At 36.1% G+C, this 27,057-nt stretch overlaps 1 protein-coding gene across 1 annotated transcript in view; it reads left to right on the forward strand.

The window, feature by feature from the left end:
* The first annotated feature begins 3,184 nt into the window (after nt 1-3,184).
* CEP126 (centrosomal protein 126) overlaps nt 3,185-27,057 on the forward strand; it is a 93,141-nt gene continuing 69,268 nt past the window's right edge. Inside the window, exons 1-2 of the mRNA XM_060160871.1 lie at nt 3,185-3,312; nt 9,669-9,788. Of these exons, the coding sequence (XP_060016854.1) occupies nt 3,185-3,312; nt 9,669-9,788 (248 nt within the window). The remainder of the gene's footprint in view (nt 3,313-9,668; nt 9,789-27,057) is intronic.

The following is a 27,057-nucleotide window of genomic DNA, read 5'->3' on the forward strand; positions in this document are numbered from 1 at the left end:
CTTAAAATATGTTTGCAACTGAATTTAGCTATCAGTGATGGTCACATTAACCACATAATGTCAAATTTCTAGGACTCTAATTGATTTATATGTTTTACATCAATAGTGTCAAAACTTCAAAAATTGTGACTATAAGGGGACTATTGTTATTGAAAATTACCACTCTCTGAAAGTTGATAGATCAATGTCTGTGATGAATTTTCAAATTCTCCATGATAGTGGCTCCTGTTTTTCATCACTTGAGCATGCCTAAGTCTTCACTATCCTAAAATTAAGATTTTCCTGAGTCTTGCTTCCTATTCAAGGTATTATTTTATCCATTTCCTTTCCTAGCCCAAGAACAACAGGGCAGAGATCATAGTTTTTATGGTACTTGCATAGTGATTGGTATGGTATAGGCACTAGGATATCAATTAATGAAGTAATATCTTAAACAAATTATCTATTTTCTGACTTTACATCCTCACGCACTATTTAAATGCAAACACTCTTATCTCTTATTCTACTGAAAATTTCTCAGTTTCTCCAGTGAGGCAGCTTGGAGGGGGGGGTTGGGAGTGCTGGCTCTGGTACCAGAATGCCTGGGTGAATCTTGACTCACCACTCCCTTGCTCTGGAAACTTGGGCAAAATTACCTAATATCACTATAGCTTACTTTCTTTGTAGAATGAGGATTGTTGTGTGGATTCAGTTATTTAATATATGTAAGCACTTAGCACAGTGCAAGAGACATGACAAGTACTCAAGTCTTAGGTGGTATAATTATTATTTTTTTTATTATTATCATCATTATTATTTGACTTGCTCTAAAATACAGTTCTAACATTGCTGGCAATATTGATGACCTTTAAAATCTATATTAGAACTAGTAGGAAAGAAAAATAAATGTAAGCTTAATGAGCATAGGGACTTTGAAGTTTTGCTCACTACTGTATCCCAGCACCTAGAAAGTGCTTGGCACATAGTAGGTGCTCAATATTTATTTCGTTCATAAAAGAATGAATTATTTTATGGTTTTTGAAGTGTGAAAAGTTAACCATTATATTTAATTCATATGTCTCTTTTTACAAAATAGAGAGACTTTAATGTAATACTCTTTTTTATTGCTTAAATCATACTTATCTTTCCTGCCAAGAGAAAAAACTTATAAATGTCTCAAATTATCTTTCTATTATCCAAATATCTAATCTTAAAGCCTTTTTTTAGAATCAATACAACTTAATAAAGGACTGTACAACTTAAATAAAACATGAAAAACCTGCTTAAAATTTTGAAGAAAGAAATAAATAATTTAAAGGTGAAAAAATAGATCTGTAATTTTTTAAAAAGTTGGTAACATTGCGTTTAAATTTTCTTTTTTCTTGGGTATCATTGTAAAGCAACATTTGAATGAAGAATGATTATAAGAGTAAACATCTGTAAGCAACTAAGAAACCAAGTTATGCTTCTTAATGCTAATACACCATGTGACAAAGCAACAAGGTGCCTATGAGTGATGAGATATCAAACTAATAATATAGAAAAAACTAGACTTTCAGGAAGGCTAACCATGCCCAAATACTTCAAACAGTAAGCACAACCTTCTCATTTTTATTTGCACTTTACACTGCCCTACTTTGCTTACTCTCTCTCAAATTGGCCCTGGAGAAACAGACTTGTGATGATAGCAGTGGGAATAGAATCAACTTAAATTCCTGTGACTAGGCCAGTTAAAAATTTGCAAAGATAGCTAATCGTCCCAGTATACACATTTAGCCTTTCTTTGTCAAGATCATTTATTCTACCCTCTTGGCATGGTCCTGAAGGGGGCTTATGTGTTTTGTGTTTTAACTCAAAACTGGATTTGTTGTGGCACTTTTGAATCTCAGTCACCAGAACACATTCCAATTTGAGTCATTGTATCCAACTTTGCAAAAACTCTGTTTTAAATAGCTTCAACTGGAAAAGTTTATTATTTGAACTCTAAAAATGAACAAATTGATTCACAAAGACAGAGGCATTTGAATGGTGGGCGAGTGATTTTTATTCTGTTTGTACATTCTGCTTCCAATCTGGGAGTTTTTTCCACACAAAAAGAAAGAAAGAAAGAAAAAAAAAAACCTGGCTGAAATACAGTCAGAATTTATATGTACTTTTAAAATGAACTCCAACAAGGAGTTTCAGCCTTTTTTCAAATTTTTACTTGCAAAACCACTAAACCTGGTGGCTAAAATATCCAATTTTCCATAAGAGCTTGAAACAATTTCAATATGATGATCTCTTTTGGCATATCTTCCCAGGAGATTACTGAATTAAATCTGCACTACTTTCCTGGCCGCCGATGATCTATTTCCAGAATCTGGCAGCAAGACTGGCACCATTAAAAGCCTTTGAAATGCGACGTTATAAGTAGGGAAATGGCAAGGAGGACGACTTGCAGACGGAATGGCAGAAGCGTCAGTGAGTGGGTGAGAGAATGTAGAGAAAGGAAATTTCCACTCCACAAAGCCTTTTAAAAGAGATGGTGTTTGGGGATACTGATGCTCCAGAAAGACACAACTCAAACCCCACAGCAGGACTCGGTAGTTAAACAAAAAATCCTACCCTGAATTATCCCCGAGGCAATCATTTCAGAATCCCCACGGTGGCGTTTGCCTGTATCTGAAGATTCTGCGTCTCACTGTCTTTCATCACTCTCAATACCCTCACGAAAACATCATCATAAAAAGGGAGGTAGAACGGAGTCAGGCTCCGAGGAACAAGTCAGATTCGCATTCCTGCGAAGACTTGCGTCCCTGAGGATGCTAGGCTTCCAGGCCGCCGCCCGCAGTCAGCTCAGAGGGGTGGGGGGAGTAGGCGGTAGTCCGCTCCTCCTATTGGCTGCCTCTGGCGCCCCGCCCCCACACCCTGGTAGCCGTCGCGAAGGACGCGGTGTCGGTTGGCTGTCAACATGGCGGAGGCGTTGGGGTCGTGGCCGCCACCTCTGCCATTGCCAGGCAAGGTCGCCGCTGCTGCAGCTGCCGTCGCCACCACAGCCAAGAGAGCCACTGTGCGGGAACCAGAGCTGCCGCGGCCAACCTTCCCGCCGCAGTGACGCGGGGCCTGAGAGACGGAGTGCAGGGAGGGGCGGAGGAGGAGGAAGCCGGAGCTGCCATGAGGGAGACTCTGGGGGCGAGCCGAGAGGCGGCGCTGAGGTGAATGAAGGATGATGACCGGGAGGCCCGGAGCCCGGAGCGCGGTCTCGAGACAGGGCACTGAATCCTCGGACACCCGCGTCAGAGCCCCCCTCAGCCCTCGGTTGAGCGACGGGCGTCACCGACCTGGCGCTTACCTGTATCCTTCCAGCCGTGGCTGCCGGCGTAGCGATGTTGGAAGCGGGGCCCATCTTTTTTCCCATTAGATTCCCATTATCACAGATGCAAGGTGATAGAAACTAGCTAGTCATCTTAGTGCGGATATTTGATTCAGTAACTGTCGTTGCTCCCCTTAAACCTGAAATACCATTTTATCCTATTCTAGGACCGCTTTCCCGTCCACCTTGTTATCTCACCCCCATTCAACTTTGGTGTAAATTTTTTGTGAGTTTTCAAATAGATCAACCGTGTGTTCTGTGGGGATTGTTTTGTCTTCTAGAGTTATGCCATTATGCTCTTTACTTCATATTATCCACACCCTGATTAATCATGCTGCTTGGAGAAAAGAATTCCACAAACAGGTAAAATGTTTTGCTCTCCTGTTTTAACAGTTAACCTAGCACTTCCCTAATTTATTTACCAGAGCTCCTAAAGCCTAACACAGTTGGTTAATTTGTTTTGTTTTCCATCCTCTGCCCAGGCTGTTGTCAGAGAGACAACAGACAGAAAATTAGAAGCAAAGGACTCGGAGGCTTCGCACTGGATTATCTCTGACCTGTCCCTAAGAATTGGTCTAGCCCACCTTTGAGATTGCTGTTGGTTGCATTGTAGAAAATTGAAAGAGTGAAAGAGTTTTGTTTTCAAAATATGTAAACCATGTTTATTCCTTCAGAGAATGTTATGATAATTAGAGTGTAACCTTTGTATTCTCAAAGGACTTGGTTGGTAGTGATGGTGCTGTATAATCATCTTCATTCTTGTCAGAGAATGGAGTGTCTTCACTTTTCAAGTTAAACCCCATTTTCTTATCCTTATTGTCTTCCACTTCTGGGATGTTGCACTTTTAAAAGCAAGTCAATCAATTTTCATTTAGTGCCTGCTCTTTAACTAGGTGCTTGGGATACAACTCTAGTGAGGAAGACAGATATGTACAAAGCTTAACTGATGGTAAAATATCCCCCCCTCTGATCATGCTTTCCTCAAGCTTTTAACCCTTCTGTCTTTTCTTTCTTTAGTCAACTTCTCAGAAACCCTAACCGCAATAGCAGCTTCTAATTCTTTTCATCTATTCATTATTAACTCCATTCACTTTGGCTTTTGCCCTTACTACTCCTCAAAACTGTCCTCGCTCAAGAAGTAATCTGAAATAAACTGTATTGCTTTCTGTATGGATTTGATTCTGTCCCCTTGACATTGTGTTTTCTTGGACCCCAAACTCCTATTACACCGACCCTGATTTATAGCTAAATCAGAAAATAGGGAAGCACTGTAAGTGGCTCATTGACAAAGTGTATCTTTCCATCATTTTCATTAGTGAAATGGTCATAAACTTAATATTTTTAAATTTATGAGGTATGAATATTGATACAACAAAGGAAATATTTGTAAATAAATTCAGCAGTACCTCAAATGAACAAAACCAAATAGACATAATTCCAGAATTATGTTGGTTTCCTATAAAGAAATGCATTACTAAAAATATACTTGAATTATAAATATATAGTTAAAATTAAGAAAGTTGTAGATGATTATTTCAATAGATGCCCAGGGCTTTGCTAAAATCCAACAACTTTTGCTAGTATGTGTGTATATATATGCATCTGTATGTATATATAAGTATATATACTTTTTGCTAGTTTATATATATATATATTTGCTAGTATATATAAAATTAGTATATATATTTAAATTGGGATAGAGGAATTCTTTTGAACGTAATAAAGACTATGACACTAAATCAAGAATATCATTATGTTACTAGTTGGAGAAACACTTAAGCACCTTTTGTATTATTTTGGATGTTCTTAGTATCTGTAATGTTTCATATTGGATACCTGGTACAAAGTAGGTATGCAAATTTATTGAATTAATGACTGAATTTAAAAAATGAACTGCAGACTTAAAATAAGCAAGTGGCTTGGTAAAATTTCTACATGTGATTTCCAAATATGAATTCAATACTCAGAGGCCATCCAGCTTTCTGTTGAAGTTCTCTCACTCAAGTTAGAATTCCCTGACTCTAAAGGCAAGGAACAAAACCTTATGAAGTTCATCTAATTAAAATTAGCTGAAGTTCTATAATTTCAATTTCTTAAAATAATTCAAATATATATAGAAATAGAATAAAAAAGTGAAGTTTTCATGTCCCCTTCACACTATGCCTCTTATTTTCTCATAAATATCTCCAGTCTTTTCCCCTTCCATTTTATCCTAGCCCCCACTTTGCCTCTCTTTATTCCCTACCCAGTTTACACCCTATTCTTAATTATCTACACATATTCTCTCACCAACATCCTTGGTTCTTTGCACTCCTATTCTTCCTCAACCACCTAGTAACTACTACAACCCTATTTCTCTACTCCTTCACTCAACAATAAAAATGCTGTCAGAGAAAAAATCACAAAACCGCTACAGCTTGATGGTTTCCAGCTTCACCAGAACAAGAACAGGGTTCTCTCTTGTTCCTCTTAATTAGTTTCTGTGCCGGATCTTGATCACCGCCCGTCACTCGCAGTAGACTGTCTTACTACAATACTTCATAAGAGAATGGATGCCATGAACTCCCTCAGGTCCCTCCCAACAAACAACACAAACCTTCTTACTCCCATCACCACCCTCAATCCCCTACCCTGTTTTTATTCCAGGCTTACTGATGGGATATCACTTTTACTGTAGAAGGTGAATCCATTCACTTGTGCCCTATTTTCATCACCTCTCTTCTCAGTAACCCTGGATTGTAAATTATCCTAACTCTCTCTTACAATTTACTTACAACTTTTGTCAAATAGCCTTCTTTCCCTACAGCCTGTAAACATGCTCTGGTCTTAACTATCCTTAAAACTAACAATCAAACCCTTTTAACTGTGTTCTAATATCTCCTGTCTCCTTAGTCAAACCTCTAAAAAAGCATAGTCTAAATTCACCATCTCTATCTTGAGTCACATTTTACACTAAATTCCAAAATATGCTTGAACTGATAAAAAGGGTAAATATAAAAATAAATACAAAATCATAAAGGAAAACTGACAGAAAATAGAACTTCAACACTTTCATAGTTTGAAGGTATAGTAACTTTACCTTTTGAAAAGAAAGAATCAATTTCAAGTGAAAAATATCTCAAAAATAACTCATTAATTTAAAACTTCAGTGTAAGGAGAAATTGTATAATTAAATAAAACAAATTATCTGGGGAAAATACTTGTAGTAACTATGATAGAGTGTTACTATTTACACTATTCTATCTCTATTGAATTTACTGAAATTGATTTTTTAAATGACATTCTCAATAGATAAATGTCCAGTGACTCTGAACTAACGATTCACCAAAAAGGAAAATAAAAATTAGTTGCCCAACATGGCAGTTATTTTATTTTGCTAATACATACATAATAAAACATGACTTTCCATTCGGTCTTTCTATAAAAAAAGTACTACCTTATGCTTGTGAGGTGTAGAAACTCATGTTCATGTATTTCTAATGACATGTAGATTTATAGAACCCTTTTAGAAACCAATTTGTCTGTGAGGCACTAAAAGCTATAAAAATGTGTATACCTTTTTTCCTAGTTTATCTACTGAGAATTTTCTCCAAGGAAGTCATTCAGTAAGCTTTTATTAAGCCATTACCATATTCTAAGCACCATGCCAGGCATTGGAGTTACAGAAATACAGAGGAGACACATATGACGTACCCATGAGGGTGTTAAGTCATCCAGTGAGGGTTAGAAGAAGCTTCACAGGGGAGGAACTTCTTGAGGTGTCCCTGAAAGGATGAGTAGAATTAGCCAGCAAGTGCCAAAAGATAATGGCATACTACATCATGGCTTGTTCTGTTAATAAGTATCTTAGTGTGGCTGAGCATCGGAGACATGCAGGGAAATGTTGAAAAATGAAGTTGAAAAAACAGACCAGATTATAAAATGCTGTATATTCCAAGAAATTTTTAATGCATCATGAAGGTGATAGGGAGATTTTAGAGAATAACAAAGAATGAGAAACCCAATTAGATTTCTGTTTAGCTGGTTTTGTGGAGGTTCAAATGGAGGACGGCAAGTTTAGGAGTACTGTAATAAGATGAGTTAGAAGACTACTGAAGTAGTCCAGGCAAGGGATTTAGAACATCCGAGCCAAGTCTGTGGAGAGGTACAGAGAAGAAGAAAAAGAATCTGGATGGCTCTAATAAACTTGACAAGAGTATGGGTTATATGATTCATAGTTATTAGTGATGGTAACATATTTAAAACAACCTAAATAAGCTACAATTAGAAAAAGACTAAATTGGGAGAAGAGATGAGGATGAGGTGGGGTAGATTAGGCTATGCTTTTAAATTATAATCATTATGTATTACGTGCCCGTAGTATTCTTGGGTTTGTTGTTGGTTGGTTATTTTACTGTTAAATATATAAAAATTACCTTCCTTTGAACAAGTATTTAACAGTGATTCTTATGGAAATATCTTACCTTTACAACACAGCTTGTATGAAAAATAAAAGTTTAACCAACCATCTAATATTTTTTAAATTTGGATACCATACTTTGAAGAGATGCAAAGGCAGCAGTATATTTTACAACTCGGCAGGCAATATTATACATATATTATATATAATACATGTGTATATTATATAGAGTAAGAGACATTTAATTAAATCTAACAATATATAGTTGTCAGAACATTATTACAAACGTTACATTTGTGATTTTCTTTATGTTCCTGTGGTGAGACTTCAAGCATGTTAAACAGAGAACAGAATTATCTTCACATGCATCTTAGTCCTGCATACTTCTCACCTGAGCCAAAGCAACGTCTCCCTTTTCTCCCGACAATGTTGCTCTTGGGTGCCCTGAAAGGAAGTTGCACTTTCCTCCACTGCCATGTTGTGACTTCATAGTTAACCATGTTGTTAAAGTCTGACTCCTTCTAATAAAGTACTCTATTAGAAAAGAACAAGCTAAATCTTTAGCAGTTTCTATGCTAACAAAAAACAAAAACAAAAACAGGTTGCTTCCCTTTCTGTTTCACTTTTATAAATCCTTCAAAAGAAACTTTAAGTAAAAATATTGTGTGTGAGTGCGTGTATTTGTTTATGGTGAGGTAGTGCAAAATTTTTAATACAGGTAAATTAATTATGAGCAATGGCATAAAAATGGTTAAATAGCAACATAATTGAAAGCCCCCATTAGCAAAGTTTCAAATGACCAAAAAGTTCAAATAGACGTGCTTGTTTTGAAATATATAAGGTTTTTTTTTACTATGTTGATGCTGGAGCACTGCAGGATCCTAAAATTAACACATTTTGAATTAACAACTTATGTATAGCATAATTTATTATTTAATGTATTTCTTATATTCTGTTTTACCATTAATATTTATGACATATAAAAAAACTTGATTAAATAGAACTCTTAAAGAGAATTTCATACCTTTATTTTGAGGGGAGAAAATTTAAACACACTGTTTATTCTAAAAAGACAAATAGGCATGCCCTGCAATAAATAACTTCAGTACAATCTTGTATGCATCTACCTCTAATGATGAGGTACTGAAAATGGTAATTGAATGACCACTTTTTAAAACTTCAAAATCATTAAAAACAGAAAAATACTGTGATAAATTTGGTAAAGGCATTCATTAATGCCAGTTGAAATGTAACTAAATAAGCTCGGACATCAATTAACCATATCAATTCAACTTATTTAAAGAAAGTTTAATTTTATACAGTAAATTTCAAATGAATGGATAATTAGGATAACTAAAATACTCCATATTTGGCAAAATTCTGAGTAAACATTACTGTGTATGGTTTTCCTAATGGTTTGTTTTTTAACTTATGAGTAAATCACTAAGTAAACTATATTCCCAAACTTCCCAGTTATATTGCTATTTGATTTTTAATATTTGAATATGACTTTCATGCTATGGATTAAAGGATCTACTGAAACGTTTAATTCATCGGCTTTCTATTAATGAGATATAACCTTCTTTCATTTTTCTATGTACATGCCTAAGATAGTAACTTGTTAATAAGTACTCAAATATCTGTATAATGAATGAAAAGATATGTAGTCTCCTTATCTGGGCTCATGATGTCTAAAAGTAATTAATTTTTTTCCCCAAAGAAAGTAAAATATATCTTCAGTTCTAATACCAAGCCAAGAGTTTTTTTTATATAAAACATGTGCCGGTCATACACTAACAGTGATGTGTACACATACTAATTGTTCCACAAAAAATCATTACATCATTAGTATGAGGCTGTAATTGTACTTATCAGATAGCACTGATACTCATCCAGTAAAGACATAAACCACTGTCCTTAACTTTATGCTACCATTAGAGATATGAAAATCCATTTTGAGAAAAATTTAGAAGAAGAGCGCCAAATCTTACTGCAGCAACAAAAAATATGTCGAAATCAAGCACGTAAATATTTTGTGGAGTCAAACCGGAGAAAAAAGTAAGTAACTGTATTTTATTCAGAAGCATAGAAACTCAAAGTCATAAATTAATCATTTCTCTACTTTGTAGCATTTTATGAACCTAAGTCATGACAGTGTTTTATCTATAAAATTGATCAAGATTTTTGTGGCTTTTAAATTTTATTGTTTTTCTGCCACAGCACAAAGATAGTGATGTATCATCTAGTTTACTGACCATGACCGTAGCAGTCTTTTCTTGTCATAGAACTTATTAGTGTCATATTCACTTCTTAAAATGACTATAAAAAGTATTCTTCATTTTTTGTAACATTTTATGATAAAAGGTTACCAATTAGCATTTAGGCTCTAATAGAACATATTTCATTTTAATTCATTATTCACTTATATATAATTTTTCTATATGTGCTACCCTCATTCATCCAGTCAGAAAAATGGGGAAAATATGAATAGTTGTGGAAATATGATAAAAAAATTTTATAAATGATTGCCATGAAAAAAGATGCTTTCTAATATAAACTGGAAACTAAATAAAGTAAAAATGCAAACCATCCTATCCCTGCTTGACATTTTTCAAGAGTGTTTGAATTATTAGATTTTTTAATACAGAGTGGTTATGCCATTTTTATTGTTGTTTTTGCTACCTTGTTCATAGTTCTACAATAGATGAATAGTAGAAAAGCCCTAGAATTTATTACTACATCATTGGGCATATGTTGCAAATCCCATTTGGGGAACACAAAATTGTTTATCTGTAATTTTTTTCTGGCGCTGAATTATCTTTAGACTAACTCTATATTGCCTGGCGTAGTTGAAAGTATTTAATGAAGCTTGTTTTTGTTTTTGTTTTATATTTGTATATTTCTGTTTTTCTCCTACCTTTCAGCTCCTGAAGCTTATAAGAGGCACATGATAGGAGTTCAATAAAAATGAATAATCATATGTTGAAAGGGTCATGGGCTTTGGAATCAGAGATCTAGGTTTAAATCCTAGCTCCATGAGTTAGAGCAAGTTATTTAATCTCTTTGAGCTTCAGTTTCTTATTTATGATTGGAATTAATACAATATTTTTCAAGGAATTGTTACATAGAGCAAAAAAGGTAATATTAGAGATGAATAGTTGAGAACGCATGTAGAAGTATTTGTCTGTCACATAGTGCTCTTCATTAAGCTTATTTTATTGATTAATAAATAAATATTTGTCAGTTGTATATTTTCTAATAATTGTCTTGCTGTATGAAATAGCAGGCTTTACATGTGGAATTTGATTCATAAAGTTCCAACCTGTCTTCTCTTATCAAACACCCATAAGAATTCTGATGTAGAAAATATAGAAGAAAATTTTTGGTTTAAAATTCTAAGAGGCAGAACATTTTCCAATACAATTTGATTATATTTTATTTTTCTGTCACCCTACAGCGGTGTAAAAAAAAAAACAAACCCTTTTTGTTTTTGTAAAGCCACATAAAAATTTATTTTAAAACACTAATCTTTTGTTTCTATATTTCACCTTTTAAAAGGGGACCAAATTATTTGTACGCTTCTGAATTTCAGAATATGTCTATCATTATGGATTTTTTGGCCTATCTATCTATGCTTAACCTCATCTAAGTTTATGCTGTCTATTCATATTATGGTCATAGAATTTAGAAAAAAATATTTTTCCTACAAGTAGAGATATTCTCCTAACACTGTTTTTTTCTACAGAAAGAGACAAATTTATACTTTGACATTGTCAGTACTGTTTCCCCAATAGTACTCAAAAGATGTTCATAGCACCAAGTGCTCTTTGTTTACTTGCATTAATCACTTAAAATCACACACATTTTAATTTTCTTGTTATGTATTATTTTTTGAATTTCTATTGCCAGTATTTTTCTTGTATGTTTTTATCACATTCTTAAGTTTTCCATTCTGTCACTCAGTGTCCATACAGTGGAGTCCCCTTTGTTTCCCTCCAAGTCCTCCTCCTTTCATCACTAGGTACTGCTACAACAGATACAGGTTACCTTTTAGACCTAATGCACAACGGGCATCTGAGACTTCCCTTTATTGGTCTCAGGAACTGGAGCCACAGTTTCTTGCCTCATAGCATCCCTTTTTTTGTTTTGTTTTATAACATTAGATTGCTGGATTACATCCTCAGGTAACTTTCTAGTAGGCTGCTTTGTGGACCAAGTAATTTTAATATATACACACATAAAGAAAATTAAATTATTTCCTACATTGTTTTTAATTTTCAACTTTAGAACTATCTTTTGATAAATTAGTGAATAAGCATTTATTCATTAGCAAGCATAACTAATTGAGTACCAATTATTAAACATCATATTGGAAGAAAAAAATAATTTTGGTTAACCTATTTTATCACTAAACATTAGAAATGTCAATAATCTGATTTAACGTGACTTCATGAGGAAAATAAATTGAAATAAATTTTAGGAAGTAAAGAACTCAAAAGGAACCTTCAGATAGTTTTAAAATAATATAAGCATGTAGGCTTAAAAGTTCAGATGATCAGACTATATAACTAACTGGCAGAATAAGAAAGAAAAGGACAGAATGGGGAAAACTGCCCAAAAAAAGAGAAGAGGAAACACTACCAAGTGGTGAGAGACAAGCACTTAGGAAGAATCACTAAAATCTATAATTAAAAAAGATTCCTTACATATCCTATAGGCAGAAAAAAAAATACCTAGAGAATCACGGAATGAATTACTTGGTGAACATGAAGTATGGGGTAGCTGCATTATCTATTCGTGAGAATGATGGAGTTTGGAGTTCCCCATGAAGCAGGAAAAATGTACCTTAGAATAAATAAGAAGGAATTATACTTTAAGCAATAAGTCATATTAATCAAACCTGCATATATAGAAGTTTGGTATAAGCTAAAAAATATAAACAGATTCAAATAAATCCAGGTATCAGTAGGTTTAAGTATCCATGGGTATATTATCCATAATATATTCATAATGTATTAAAGGAAAATTAAAGGAATTTAGTATATTTAGAAGTTATCTTTGACCATTTAAAATGTCATACAGGATAGCACTTATTCATTCAACTAACATTTACTGGGTTTCATATACTAGAGGATAAAAATAAAATGCATGATTCTTGCCCTCAATTTACTAATAGTGAAGTAATAAAGGATGACAATGCTATGCAATAAATACTATGATTGAGTCACCTACAAGGTGCTGTAGAAGTACATCTCATATACTGCAGGACAAGGAAGAACTCCTGGAAGAGTAAAGTCTTATTAGATAACCAGGAGTTAGGGTACTTGAGAGATAAAGGAGAACAACAGGTGAAAAAGCTTAATGTTATGAAATAAAAGACAAAAGTTTTATGTGATTTAGGCACAGGAAAATGTGGAAGGGTATCAGGAAAGGAAGCTATAGAGATGATAGGAGTCATTTCATAAAATAACTTTTGTGTCAATCTGAAGAAATTAAACCCTATCCTTAGGACTCTGAGAGGTTGTTGAAAGAGTGAAATCATAAAAGTATCATGATTATGTTTATATTTTATCTCATTGTAGCAGAGGGGTAGAGGATGAATTGAAAGCGCAGGCTGGAGGCAAAGAAGACAGGTAGAAAGCTGTTATAGTGATCTAAGCCAGAGAAGGTATGAAGGTAGAGTATGAAGGTAGAGTCGGGATTGAGTAGGTAGGGTCAGTAGGAGTCAAAGGTCAGTTATGTGTGGTGCATGAAGAGCATTGTCAGAAATGGAATACTTATCAATTATGCAAATGTTATGGACATTATTAATATAAATCCTTCTAAATTGCAATGCATATTTCTGTAATCTTTTATACAAATTATGATAAATGCAGTTTGATCTATTCTTTATGCCTTAGAATCATTATTATGGGCATCAAATATTCTATTCTGTTGTATTACTGTATTGTCCTTGAGCTATTAAGCTTTATTTAGTTTACAGTACTAGCCTCAACTGGTAAGCTTGGTGAATTTTTTTTAATTTAATTTTTATTGAAGTATAACTGTTTTACAATGTTGTATTAGTTTCTACTGTACAGCAAAGTGAATCAGCTATATGCATACATATATCTCCTCTTTTTGGATTTCCTTCCCATTTAGGTCACCACAGAGCATTTAGTAGAGTTCTCTGTGCTATACAGTAGGTTCTTATTAGTTATCTATTTTATATGTAGTATCAATACTGTATATAATCAATCCCAATCTCCCAATTCATCCCCCCCCCGCTTTCCACCTTGGTATCCATACGTTTGTTCTCTACATCTGTGTCTCTATTTCTGCTTTGTAAATAAGATCATCTATACCAGTTTTCTAGATTCCACATATATGCGTTAATATACGATATTTTTTTTTCTCTTTCTGACTTACTTCACTGTGTATGACTCTCTAGGTCCATCCACAATTCTACAACTGACCCAATTTCATTCTTTTTTATGGTTGAGTAGTATCCCGTTGTATATATGTACCAGATCTTCTTTAACCAGTCCTCTGTTGATGGACATTTAACTTGCTTCCATATCCTGGCTATTGTAAATAGTGCAGCAATGAACATTGGGGCACATGTGTCTTTCTTAATTATGTTTTTCTCTGGGTATATGCCCAGTAGTGGGATCACTGGGTCATATGGTTTTTAGTTTTTTAAGGAACCTCCATACTGTTCTCCATAGTGGCTGTACCAATCTACATTCCCAACAACAGTGTAACAGGATTCCCTTTTCTCTACACCCTCTTCAGCATTTATTATTTGTAGATTTTTTTGATGATGGCCATTCTGACTGATGAGAAGTGATACCTCACTGTACTTGTGATTTGCATTTCTCTCATAATTAGTGATGTTGAGCATCTTTTCATGTGTTTGTTGGCCATCAGTATGTCTTCTTTGGAGAAATGTCTGTATAGGTCTTCTGCCCATTTTTTAATTGGGTTGTTGTTTTCTGGGTTTTTTTTTTTTTTTGACATTGAGCTGCATGAGCTATTTGTGTATATTGGAGATTAATACCTTGTCAGTTGCTTCGTTTGCAAATATTTTCTCCCATTCTGAGAGTTGTCTTTTCATCTTGTTTATGGTTTCCTTTGCCGTGCAAAAGCTAATAAGTTTAATTAGATCCCATTTGTTTATTTTTCTTTTTATTTTCATTACTCTAGGAGGTGGGTCAAAAAAGATCTTGCTGCAATTTATGTCAAAGAGTGTTTTGCCTATGTTTTCCTCTAAGACTTTTATAGTGTCCAGCCTTACATTTAGGTCTTTAGCCCATTTTGAGTTTATTTTTGTGTATGGTGTTAGGGAGTGTTCTAATTTCATTCTTTTACATGTAGTCGTCCAGTTTTCCCAGCACCACTTATAGAAGAGAGCATCTTTTCTCCATTATATATTCTTGCCTCCTTTATCAGAGATTAGGTGACCATAGGTGCCTGGGTTTATCTCTGGGCTTTCCATCCTGTTCCCTTGATCTATATTTCTGTTTTTGTGCGAGTACCATACTGTTTTAATGACTTACTAGTATAGTCTGAAGTCCGGGAGCCTGATTCCTCCAGCTCTGTTTTTCTTTTTCAAGATTGTTTGGGCTATTCGGGGTCTTTTGTATTTCCATACAAATTGTAAATTTTTTATTCTAATTCTTTATAAAATGCCATTGGTAATTTGATAAGGATTACAGTGAATCTGTAGATTGCTTTGGGTAGTATAGTCATTTTCACAATATTGATTCTTCCAGTCCAGGAACATGGTATATCTCTCCATCTGTTTGTGTCATCTTTGATTTCTTTCATCAGTATCTCATAGCTTTCTGATTACAGGTCTTTTGCCTCCTAGGTAGGTTTATCCCTAGGTATTTTACTCTTTTTGTTGCAATGGTAAATAGGATAGTTTTCTTAATTTCTCTTTCTGATTTTTTGTTATTAGTGTATAGGAATGCAAGAGATTTCTGTGTATTAATTTTGTATCCTGCAACTTTACCGAATTCATTGATTAGCTCTAGTAGTTTTGAGGCGGCATCTTTAGGATTTTCTATGCAAAGTATCATGTCATCTGCAAACAGTGACAGTTTTACTTCTTTCCAATTTGGAATCCTTTTATATCTTTTCCTTCTCTGATTGTTGTGGCTAGGACTTCCAAAACAATGTTGAATAAAAGTGGTGAGAGTGGTCATCCTTGCCTTGTTCCTGAATTTAGGGAAAATGCTTTCAGTTTTTTACCATTGAGAATGATGTTTGCTGTGGGTTTGTCATATATGGCCTTTATTATGTTGAGGCTGGTTCCCTCTATGCCCATTTTCTGGAGAGTTTTTTAATCATAAATGGGTGTTGAATTTTGTCAAAAGCTTTTTCTGCATCTATTGAGATGATCATATGGCTTTTGTTTCTCTATTTGTTAATATGGTGTATCACATTGATTGGTTTGCATATATTGAAGGATCCTTGCATCCCAGGGATAAATCCCACTTGATCAGGGTGTATGATCCTTTTAATGTATTGTTGGATTCTGCTTGCTAGTATTTTGTTGAGGATTTTTGCTTCTATTTTTATCAGTGATATTGGCCTGTAATTTTCTTTTTTGTGATATCTTTGTCACCTCTGGGTATCAGGGTGAAGGTGGCCTCATCGAATGAGGTTGGGGGTGGTCCTCCATCTGCAATTTTTTGTAAGAGTTTGAGAAGGATAGCTGTTAGCTCTTCTCTAAATGTTTGATAGAATTCACCTGTGAAGCCATATGGTCCTGGACTTTTGTCTGTTGGAAGATTTTAATCACAGTTTCAATTTCATTACTTGTGATTGGTCTGTTTATAGTTTCTATTTCTTCCTGGTTCAGTCTCAGAAGGTTGTGCTTTTCTAAGAATTTGTCCATTTCTTCCACATTGTCCATTTTATTGGCATATAGTTGCTTGTAGTAATCTCTCATGATCCTCTGTATTTCTGCACTGTCAGTTGTTACTTCTCCTTTTTCATTTCTAATTCTGTTGATTTGAGTCTGCTCCCTTTTTTTCTTGATGAGTTTGGCTAAAGGTTTATCAGTTTTGTTTATCATCTCAAAGAACCAGCTTTTAGTTTCATTGATCTTTGCTATTGTTTTCTTTGTTTCTATTTCATTTATTTCTGCTCTGATCTTTATGATTTCTTTCCTTCTACTAACTTTGGGTTTTGTTTGTTCTTCTTTCTCTTGTTGTTTCAAGTGTAATGTTAGGTTGTTTATTTGAGATTTTTTTGTTGTTGCTTGAGGTAGGATTGTATTGCTACAAGCTTCCCTCTCAGAACTGCTTTTGCTGAGTCCCATGGCATTTGGGTCATCATCTTTTTGTTATCATTTGTTTATAGGTATTTTTTTATTTTCTCTTTGATTTCTTCAGTGATCCATTGGTTATTTAGTAGCATATTGTTTAGCCTCCATGTGTTTGTGATTTTTATAGTTTATTTTCTGTAATTGATTTCTAATCTCATTGCATTGTGGTCAGAAAAGATGCTTGATATGATTTTGATTTTCTTCAATTTACCAAGGCTTGATTTGTGACCCAAGATGTGACCTATCCTGAAGGATGATCCATGTGCACTTGAGAAGAAAGTGTATCTGCTGCTTTCGGATGGAATGTCTTATAGATATCAATTAAGTCTATCTGGTCTAATGTGTGATTTAAGGCTTGTGTTTCCTTATTAATTTTCTGTTTGGATGATCTCTCCATTGGTGTGAGTAGAGTGTTAACGTTTCCCACTATTATTGTATTACTGTCAATTGCTTTTATGGCTGTTAGCATTTGCCTTATGTATTGAAGTGCTCCTATGTGGGTGTATAAATATTTACAATTGTTATATCTTCTTCTTGGATTGATCCCTTTATTCTTATGTAGTGTCCTTCCTTGTCTCTTATAACAGTCTTTATTTTAAAGTCTATTTTTTCTGATGTGAGTATTGCTACTCCAGCTTTCTTTTGATTTCCATTTGCATAGAATATCTTTTTCCTTCCCCTCACTTTCAGTCTGTATGTTTTCCTAGGTCTGAAGTGCATCTCTTATAGACAGCATATATATGGATGTTGTTTTTGTATTTATTCAGCCAGTCTGTGTCTTTTGGTTGGAGCATTTAATCCATTTACATTTAAGGTAACTATCGATATGTATGTTCCTATTCCCATTTTCTTAATTGTTTTGGTTTTGTTTTTGTAGGTGTTTTTCTTCTCCTGTGTTTCCTGCCTAGAGAAGTTTCTTTAGCATATGTTGTAAAGCTGTTTGGTGGTCCTGAATTCTCTTAGCTTTTGCTTGTCTATAAAGCTTTTGATGTCTCTGTAGAATCTGAATGAGAACGTTACTGGGTACAGTGTTCTTGGCTGTAGGTTTTTCCTTTTCGTCACTTTAAATATATCCTGCCATTGCCTTCTGGCCTGTAGAGTTTCTGCTGAAAAATCAGCTGATAACCTTATGGGGATTCCCTTGTATGTTATTTTTGCTTTTCCTTTGCTGCTTTTAATTTTTTTCTTTGTATTTAATTTTTGTTAGTTTGATTAATATGTGTCTTGGTGTGTTCCTCCTAGGGTTTATGCTGTATGGGATTCTCTGGGCTTCTTGCACTTGGGTGACTATTTCCTTTCCCATGTTTGGGAAGTTTTCCACTTTAATCTCTTCAAATATTTTCTCAGACCCTTTCTCTTTCTCTTTTTCTTCTGGGACCCCTGTAATTTGAATATTGGTGGGGTTAATGTTGTCCCAGAGGTCTCTGAGACTGATCTTATTTCTTTTCATCCTTTTTTTTCTTTATTCTGTTCTGTGGCATTTATTTCCACTATTCTATATTCCAGTTCACTTATCCATTCTTCTGCCTCAGTTATTCTGCTATTGATTTCTTCTTGTGTATTTTTCGTTTAAGTTATTGTGTTGTTCATCACTGTTTGTTTGTTCTTTAGTTCTTCTAGGTCCTTGTTAAACATTTCTTGTATCTTCTCGATCCATGCCTGCATTCTATTTCTGAGATCTTGAATCATCTTAACTGTCATTACTCTGAATCGTTTTTCAGGTAAATTGCCTATTTCCTCTTCATTTATTTAGTCTTGTGGATTTTTACCTTGCTTCTTCATCCGAAACCTATTTCTCTGTCGTCTCATTTTATCTAATTTACTGTGTTTGTGGTCTCCTTTCCACAGGCTGCAGTGTTGTAGTTCCTCTTGTTTCTGGTGTCTGCCCCCTGGTGGGTGAAGTTGGTCCAGGGGCTTTTGTAGGTTTCCTGTTGGAAGGGACTGGTGCCTGAACTGGTGGCTGGAGCTGAGTCTTGTCCCTCTGATCGGCAGGGCCTCATCGGGTAGTGTGTTTTGTGGTGTCTGTGAGTTTAGTACAACTTTAGGCAGCCTGTCTGCTAATGGATGTGGCTGTGTTATTGTCTTGCTGGTTGTTTGGTGTGGGGTGTCCAACACTGGTGCCTGCAGGCAGTTGGGTGGAGCCAGGTCTTGCTGTCGAGATGAAGACCTCCCGGAGAGCTCACATCGTTTAATATTCCCTGGGGCCGGAAATTCTCTGGCATTCCAGCATCTTGGACTTGGTGCTCTTACCCGTGAGTCTCAGGCCTGACCCCTCGTTAGGGAACCATGACCCTGCAAGCTGTGTGGCACAGCCAGGAAAAAGAAAAGAAGACCAACAAAACCCAAGACAAATGATAAAAACAAAATGAAAGAAACAAGGAAAGAAAGATAGAAAAGAAAACCAAAAAAAGAAAACAAAAATCCAGAGAACAACCTAACAAACAAAAGAACCCAAAAACAAACAATAAAAACAAAATTAACAATAAAAACAAAACTAACAAAAACCAAGAACAGAACAAAAACAGAAAACAAGCTGAAAAAAAGAAAACATTAAACACACAAAAATGATAAAAACAAAACAAGAAAAATCACAAAACAATAAAAATTTTAAATTTAAAAATATATTTTGAAAATTTTTAAATTAAAGCAAAAAAAGAAATAAGTAAAGAAAAAGTAACAAATAAAATATAATTAAAAAACAGAAAACAACAGAACAAAATGAAACAAAAAGGAAAGAGAGAGAAAAAATAATACTAGTAATAATATTTTCCTGAGTCCTTCACTGTCAGTGTCCTTGCCCCCCACTGACAGCAAGCCACAGTCAACCCCCACCTCCCCAGGAGGCCCTCCTGTACCTCTAGGTAGGTCTCTGGACCTGCCATGGGCACTGTGGGGGCAGCTCAGACTCTGACCTGGCCCAACTCCCACATGCACTTGCCCCCAAAGTCCACAGCTGCCAAAGTTAGACTGGTCTAAGTTGTGGGAGTACTCAGTGTCCATTCAGATATTCCACAGGTGCAGGGTTTACCAAGAAGATCACTGGGATTTAATCTGTGGCTTGTGCAGCTGCACAGAGAGATTTCCGTTCCTCTTCCTTAGTCAGACAGCCCCTGGGGCTCAGCTTTGGTTTTGGCCCCACCTCTGCATGTGGGCCACCCTCAGGTTTCTGTTCGCCATCCAGGTGAGAGAGAGGCAAAAGCAGTGGCCAGTTGGGTCCCTCAGTCTGATTGGGGCACTTATTCGCTCAGGCCAGGGAGGGAGAAGGAGACCACAACTGTGGCACATGCAAAGTGCTTGTGGCAGAGACCATCAGGAAGATGCAACAGACTGGGACGTGTCTGGTGGGAGTCCCTCCCAGTACCCATGGAGGCAGGGGTCAGCAGGTGGGGAAGGGTTTTGCAGTGGTGACCCTGCCCCTTGTGCACCACTCAACAATGGCACCTTGTTTCCAAGGCAGACCATGCTTCCTCTAGCAGCATTTCCAGCCATGGAGCCCCTCACTCCCGTCTCCTCAAGTTGTCTCTGCACAGCCAACAGCAGTCCTCTCCCCACATCCACTCTTCTAACACCACACTTTAGCACTCAGCTTCTGCCAGCATTGGCGTCTTTCTGTCTCAGTCTGGGGTGCCCAGGGCTGATTCTGGATGAGGCTTTGGCATGGGCATCGTGAGCAGGCCCCATGTGCACTCAAAGGAGGCTTTGGCAGTGGTGGAGCTCAGGACTCTGGAGCCTGTGCACCAAAGAGACCTTAGCTTGAGGAGCAGGTGGGCCTGCACAGACGGGTGCCCCTCCCAGTGCCCACAGAGGCAGGGGGCTGACAGGTGGGGAAGGGAGTTGCAGTGGCGGCCCCGCCCCTTGCATGCCACTCAACAATGGCGACTTGTTTCTACAGTGCTCCAGGATTCTTCAGAAAACTTTCCAGGTTGTGAAGCTCCTTACTCCAGTCCCTTCAGGCTGTCTCTTCACAGCCAGCAGCTGTCCCCTCCCTGGGTCCACTCTCCAAACCCCACTTTCCAGCACCCAGCCTCCCTCCACACCTGGAGACACACAACTCAGGCTGGGGTGTGCAGAGCAGCAGCATGGGCCATACACACAGTTCTTACTTTGTCCTGCCTTCCACAGACCAGTTGCTGCATTTCCCTTCAAACCCCTGAAGGTCCCTTTCTGCCCCAGCTGATTTCCCTGCCATGAATGGGCTTTTGTGAGTGCGGGAGCCTCTCCTCACCTTCAGTTCCCTGCCAGGGGTGATGGTTCCTTCCTGTTTCCTTTTTTTTCTTTCTTTCTTTCATCTGTCCTGGTTGTGTGGGGATTTATCTTGTCCTTTTAGGTGTCCAGGGGCTTCCACTAGTGTTCAGCAGATGCTCTGTGAGAATTGATCCATTTGTAGATGTATTCTTAATGTACTTGTGAGGAGAGGCAAATTCTGAATCCTCCTATTCTGCCATCTGACTCCTCCCCACCAAATTTATTCCTTTTTGATTTTAGTCTTTCTCTTTCTAGAAGTTCCCTCACCTTTCTTCTTTTATATTTCTAATACATTATTACCTAAGTAAACAAAGGATTTTGTTGGAACTGAATCCAATAAGAATTCATGTGAATAAGGACCTAAGAGACTCTTATGATTAAAATTTATGGGCTTCAGTTAATTGATATTGACATGTTTATTTTGGCTGACACCTCAGCTTTTAGAGAAATGAGGTGCTATTATATTTTGCCTTTGTAGTATGTACATTACTAATTCTCTGTGTTAAATCAGAATATGGATCTTTGTTGTTTGGGCATTTTCCATTCCAATAGTCTGTTAAGGGTCATTTTTAATTTTTTATTTGTTTTCTTTTCCAGCAAAGTGACAGACAATAAGTTGGAAATATGATATTCAACATAGATTGGGGGATTTCAAATAAGTTTAAGACTTGGCAAGTACAGGATTAATAACCACTGGGACATATGTGTTTCTTTGCCAAGCAGTGAAAACTGACAGTATATTCTTCAGTTGTTTTATTTCTTATAGGATGTTGACATTATTGTTTGTTTAAAATGTTATTCTTTATTTTTAAAAACTATATTTCTCCAATTGCATTTTTTAATTTAAAAGAATAATATTTTATCCTATTTTAAATGTCTTTAATTTCTATCTATCTAAAATAGTGCTGAGTTTTAAACTTAAATGTGATCATATCTCTAGAAAGTTATATTTACATAAGTCTGAATTATGGTTCCAAACAGGAAAAAGAAATACATCACAAATGGCTGGTCTCCAGTTCTAGTGGTGTCCCTTGTGACCTCAGTTACTCTTTCTTCTTTTTATTAACATCTTTATTGGAGTATACTTGCTTTACAATGGTGTGTTAGTTTCTGCTTTATAACAAAGTGAATCAGCTATGCATATACATATATCTCCATAACCCCTCCCTCTTGCATTTCCCTCCCTCCCTCCCTATCCCAACCTTCTAGGTGGTCAGAAAGCACCGAGCTGATCCTCCTGTACTATGCAGCTGCTTCCCACTAGCTATCTATTTTACATTTGGCAGTGTATATATGTCCATACCAATCTCTCACTTCGTCCCAGTTTACCCTTCCCCCTACCCGTGTCCTCAAGTCCATTCTCTACGTATGCGTCTTTACTCCTGTCCTGCCCCTAGCTTCTTGAGAACCTTTTTTTTTAGATTCCATATATATGTGTTAGCATACGGTATTTTTCTCTTTCTGACTTACTTCACTCTGTATGACAGACTATAGGTCCATCCATCTCACTACAAAAAACTCAATTTTGTTTCTTTTAATGGCTGAGTAATATTCCATTGTATATATGTGCCACCTCTTCTTTATTCATTCATCTGTTGATGGACACATAGGTTGCTTCCATGTCCTAGCTATTGTAAATAGAATTACAATGAACATTATGGTACATGACTGTTTCTGAATTATGGGTTTCTCTGCCTATATGCACAGTAGTGGGATTGCTGGGTCATATGGTACTTCTATTTTTAGTTTTCTAAGGAACCTCCATACTGTTCTCCATAGTGCCTGTATCAATTTACATTCCCACCAACAGTGCAAGAGGGTTCCCTTTTCTCCACACCCTCTCCAGCATTTATTGTTTGTAGGTTTCTTGATGTTGGCCATTCTGACTGGTGAGAGGTGATACCTCACTGTACTTTTCATTTGCATTTTTCTCATAATTAGTGATGTTTAGCATCTTTTCATGTGTTTGTTGGCCATCTGTATGTCTTCTTTGGAGAAATGGCTATTTAGGTCTTCCGCCCATTTTTGGATTGGGTTGCTTGTTTTATTGATATTGAGCTGCATGAGCTGCTTGTAAATTTTGGAGATTAATCCTTTGTCAGTTTCTTCATTTGCAAATATTTTCTCCCATTCTGAGGGTTGTCTTCTCATCTTGTTTATGGTTTCCTTTGCTGTGCAAAAGCTTTTAAGTTTCATTAGGTCCCATTCGTTTATTTTCATTTTTGTTTCCATTTTTTTAGGAGGTGGGTCAAAAAGAATCTTGCTGTGATTTATGTCATAGAGTGTTCTGCCTATGTTTTCCTCTAAGAGTTTTATACTGTGTGGCCTTACTTTTGGTCTTTAATCCATTTTGAGTTTATTTTTGGGTATGGTGTTAGGGAGTGTTCTAATTTCACTCTTTTATAGGTAGCTGTCCAATTTTCCCAGCCCCACTTATTGAAGAGGCTGTCTTTTTTCCATTTTATATTCTTGCCTCCTTTATGAAAAATAAGGTGGCCATATGTGCATGGGCTTATCTCTCGGCTTTCTAACCTGTTCCATTGATATATTTCTGTTTTTGTGCCAGTACCATACTGTCTTGATTACTGTAGCTTTCTAGTATAGTCTGAAGTCAGGGAGCTTGATTTCCTCCAGCTCCATTTATCTTTCTCAAGATTGCTTTGGTTATTCAGGGTCTTTCGAGTTTCCATACAAATTGTGAAATGTTTTGTTCTAGTTCTGTAAAAAATGTCATTTGTAATTTAATAGGGATTGCATTGAATCTGTAGATTGCTTTGGGTAGTATAGTCATTTTCACAATATTGATTCTTCCAATCCAAGGATGTCGTATATCTCTCCATCTGTTTGTATAATCTTTGATTTCTTTCATGAGTGTCTTATAGTTTTCTGCATAGAGGTCTTTCACCTCCTTAGGTAGGTTTATTCCTAGGTATTTTATTGTTTTTGTTGCAATGGTAAATGGGAGTGTTTCCTTAATTTTGCTTTCAGATTTTTCATCATTAGTGTATAGGAATGCAAGAGATTTATGTGCATTAATTTTGTATCCTGCTACTTTACCAAATTCATTGATTATCTCTAGTAGTTTTCTGGTAGCATCTTTAGGATTCTCTATATATAGTATCATGTCATCTGCAAACAGTGACAGCTTTACTTCTTCTTTTCTGATTCGGATTCCTTTTATTTCTTTTTCTTCTCTGATTGCTGTGGCTAAAACTTCCAAAACTTTGTTTAATAATAGTGGTGAGAGTGGACAACTTTGTCTTGTTCCTGATGTTAGAGGAAATGGTTGAAGTTTTTCACCATTAAGAACTATATTGGCTGTGGGTTTGTCATATATGGCCTTTATTATATTGAGGTAACTTCCCTCTATGCCTAATTTCTGGTGGGTTTCTATCATAAATGGGTGTTGAATATTGTTGAAAGCTTTTTCTGCATCTATTCAGATGACCATATGGTTTTTCTCCTTCAGTTTGTTAATATGTTTTATTACACTGATTGATTTGCCTATATTGAAGAATCCTTGCATTCCTGGGATAAACCCCACTTGATCATGGTGTATCAGCCTTTAAATGTGCTGTTGGATTCCGTTTGCTAGTATTTTATTGAGGATTTTTGCATCTATGTTCATCAGGCATACTGGCCTGTAGTCTTCTTTCTTTGTGACATCTTTGTCTGGTTTTGGTATCAGGGTGATGGTGGCCTCATAGAATGAGTTTGGGAGTGTTCCTCCCTCTGCTATATTTTGGAAAAGTTTCAAAACGATCGATGTTAACTCTTCTCTAAATGTTTGATCGAATTCGCCTGTGAAGCCATCTGGTCCTGCAGTTTTGTTTGTTAGAAGAATTTTAATCACAGTTTCAACTTCAGTGCTTGTGATTGGTCTGTTTATAGTTTCTATTCCTGGTTCAGTCTCAGAAGGTTGTGCTTTTCTACGAATTTGTCCATTTCTTCCACGTTGTCCATTTTATTGGCATGTAGTTGCTTGTAGTAATCTCCCATGATCCTTTGTATTTCTGCACTGTCAGTTGTTCTTTTTCATTTCTAGTTCTGTTGATTTGAGTCTGCTCCCTTTTTTTCTTGATGAGTCTGGCTAATGGTTTATCAATTTTGTTTATCTTCTCAAAGAACCAGATTTTAGTTTTATTGATCTTTGCTCTTGTTTCCTTCTTTTCTTTTTCATTTATTTCTGCTCTGATCTTTATGATTTCTTTTCTTCTGCTAACTTTGGGGTTTTTTGTTATTCTTCTTTCTCTAATTGCTTTAGGTGCAAGATTCAGTTATTTGAGATGTTTCTGATTTCTTCAGGTAGGATTGTATTGCTCTAAACTTCCCTCTTAGAACTGCTTTTGCCGCATCCCATGGGTTTTGGGGTTGTCATGTTTTCATTGTCATTTGTTTCTAGGTATTTTTTGATCACCCCTTTGGTTTCTTCAGTGATCTCTTGGTTACTTAATAGTGTATTGTTTAGCCTCCATGTGTTTGTATTTTTTACAGATTTTTTCCTGTAACTGATATCTAGTCTCATAGTGTGGTGGTCAGAAAAGACACTTGATATGATTTCAATTTTCTTAAATTTACCAAGGCTTGATTTGTGACCCAGGATATGATCTGACCTGGAGAATGTTCCATAAGCACTTGAGAAGAAAGTGTATTCTGTTGTTTTGGGATGGTATGTCCTATAAATATCAATTACATCCATCTTGTTTCATGTATCATTTAAAGTTTGTGTTTCCTTATTTATTTTCATTTTGGATGATCTGTCCATTGGTGAAAGTGCAGTGTTAAAGTCCCCTACTATGATTGTGTTACTGTCAATTTCCCCTTTTATGGGTGTTAGCATTTGCCTTATGTATTGAGGTGCTCCTATGTTGAGTGCATAAATATTTACACTTGTTATATCTTCTTCTTTGATTGATCCCTTGATCATTATGTAGTGTCCTTCTTTGTCTCTTGTAATAGTCTTTATTTTAAAGTCTATTTTTGTCTGATATCAGAATTGCTACTCCAGCTTTCTTTTAATTTCCATTTGCATGTAATATCTTTTTCCATCCCCTCACTTTCAGCCTGTATGTGTCCCTAGGTCTGAAGTGGGACTCTTGTAGACAGCATATATAAGGGTCTTGTCTTTGTACCCATTCAGCCAGTCTATGTCTTTTTGCTGGAGCATTTAATCCATTTACATTTAAGGTAATTATCAATATGTATGTTCCTATTACTATTTTATTAATTTATGGGGGTTTTGTTATTGTAGGTATTTTCCTACTCCTGAGTTTCCTGCCTAGAGAAGTTCCTTTAGAATTTGTGGTAAAGCTGGTTTTGTGGTGCTGAATTCTCATAGCTTGCTTGTCTGTATAGGTTTTGATTTCTCCATCGAATCTGAAAGACATCCTTGCCAGGTAGAGTAATCTTGATTGTAGGTTTTTCCTTTTCATCCCTTTAAATATGTCCTGCCACTCCTTTCTGGCTTGCAGAGTTTCTGCTGAAATATCAGCTGTTAGCCTGATGGGGATTCCCTTGTATGTTATTTGTTGTTTGTCCCCTGCTGCTTTTAATACTTTTTCTTTGTATTTAATTTTTGATGTTTTGATTAATATGTGTCTTGGCATGTTTCTTCTTGGATTTATCCTGTATGGGACTCTCTGGGATTCCTGGACTTGATTGACTATTTCTTCTCCCTTATTAGTGGAGTTTTCAACTATAATCTCTTCAAATATTTCTCAGTCCCTTTCTTTTTGTCTTCTTCTTCTGGGAACCCTATAATTCGAA

This window comes from Lagenorhynchus albirostris, chromosome 9, assembly GCF_949774975.1.
Source record: "Lagenorhynchus albirostris chromosome 9, mLagAlb1.1, whole genome shotgun sequence".
Taxonomy (NCBI): Eukaryota; Metazoa; Chordata; class Mammalia; order Artiodactyla; family Delphinidae; genus Lagenorhynchus; species Lagenorhynchus albirostris.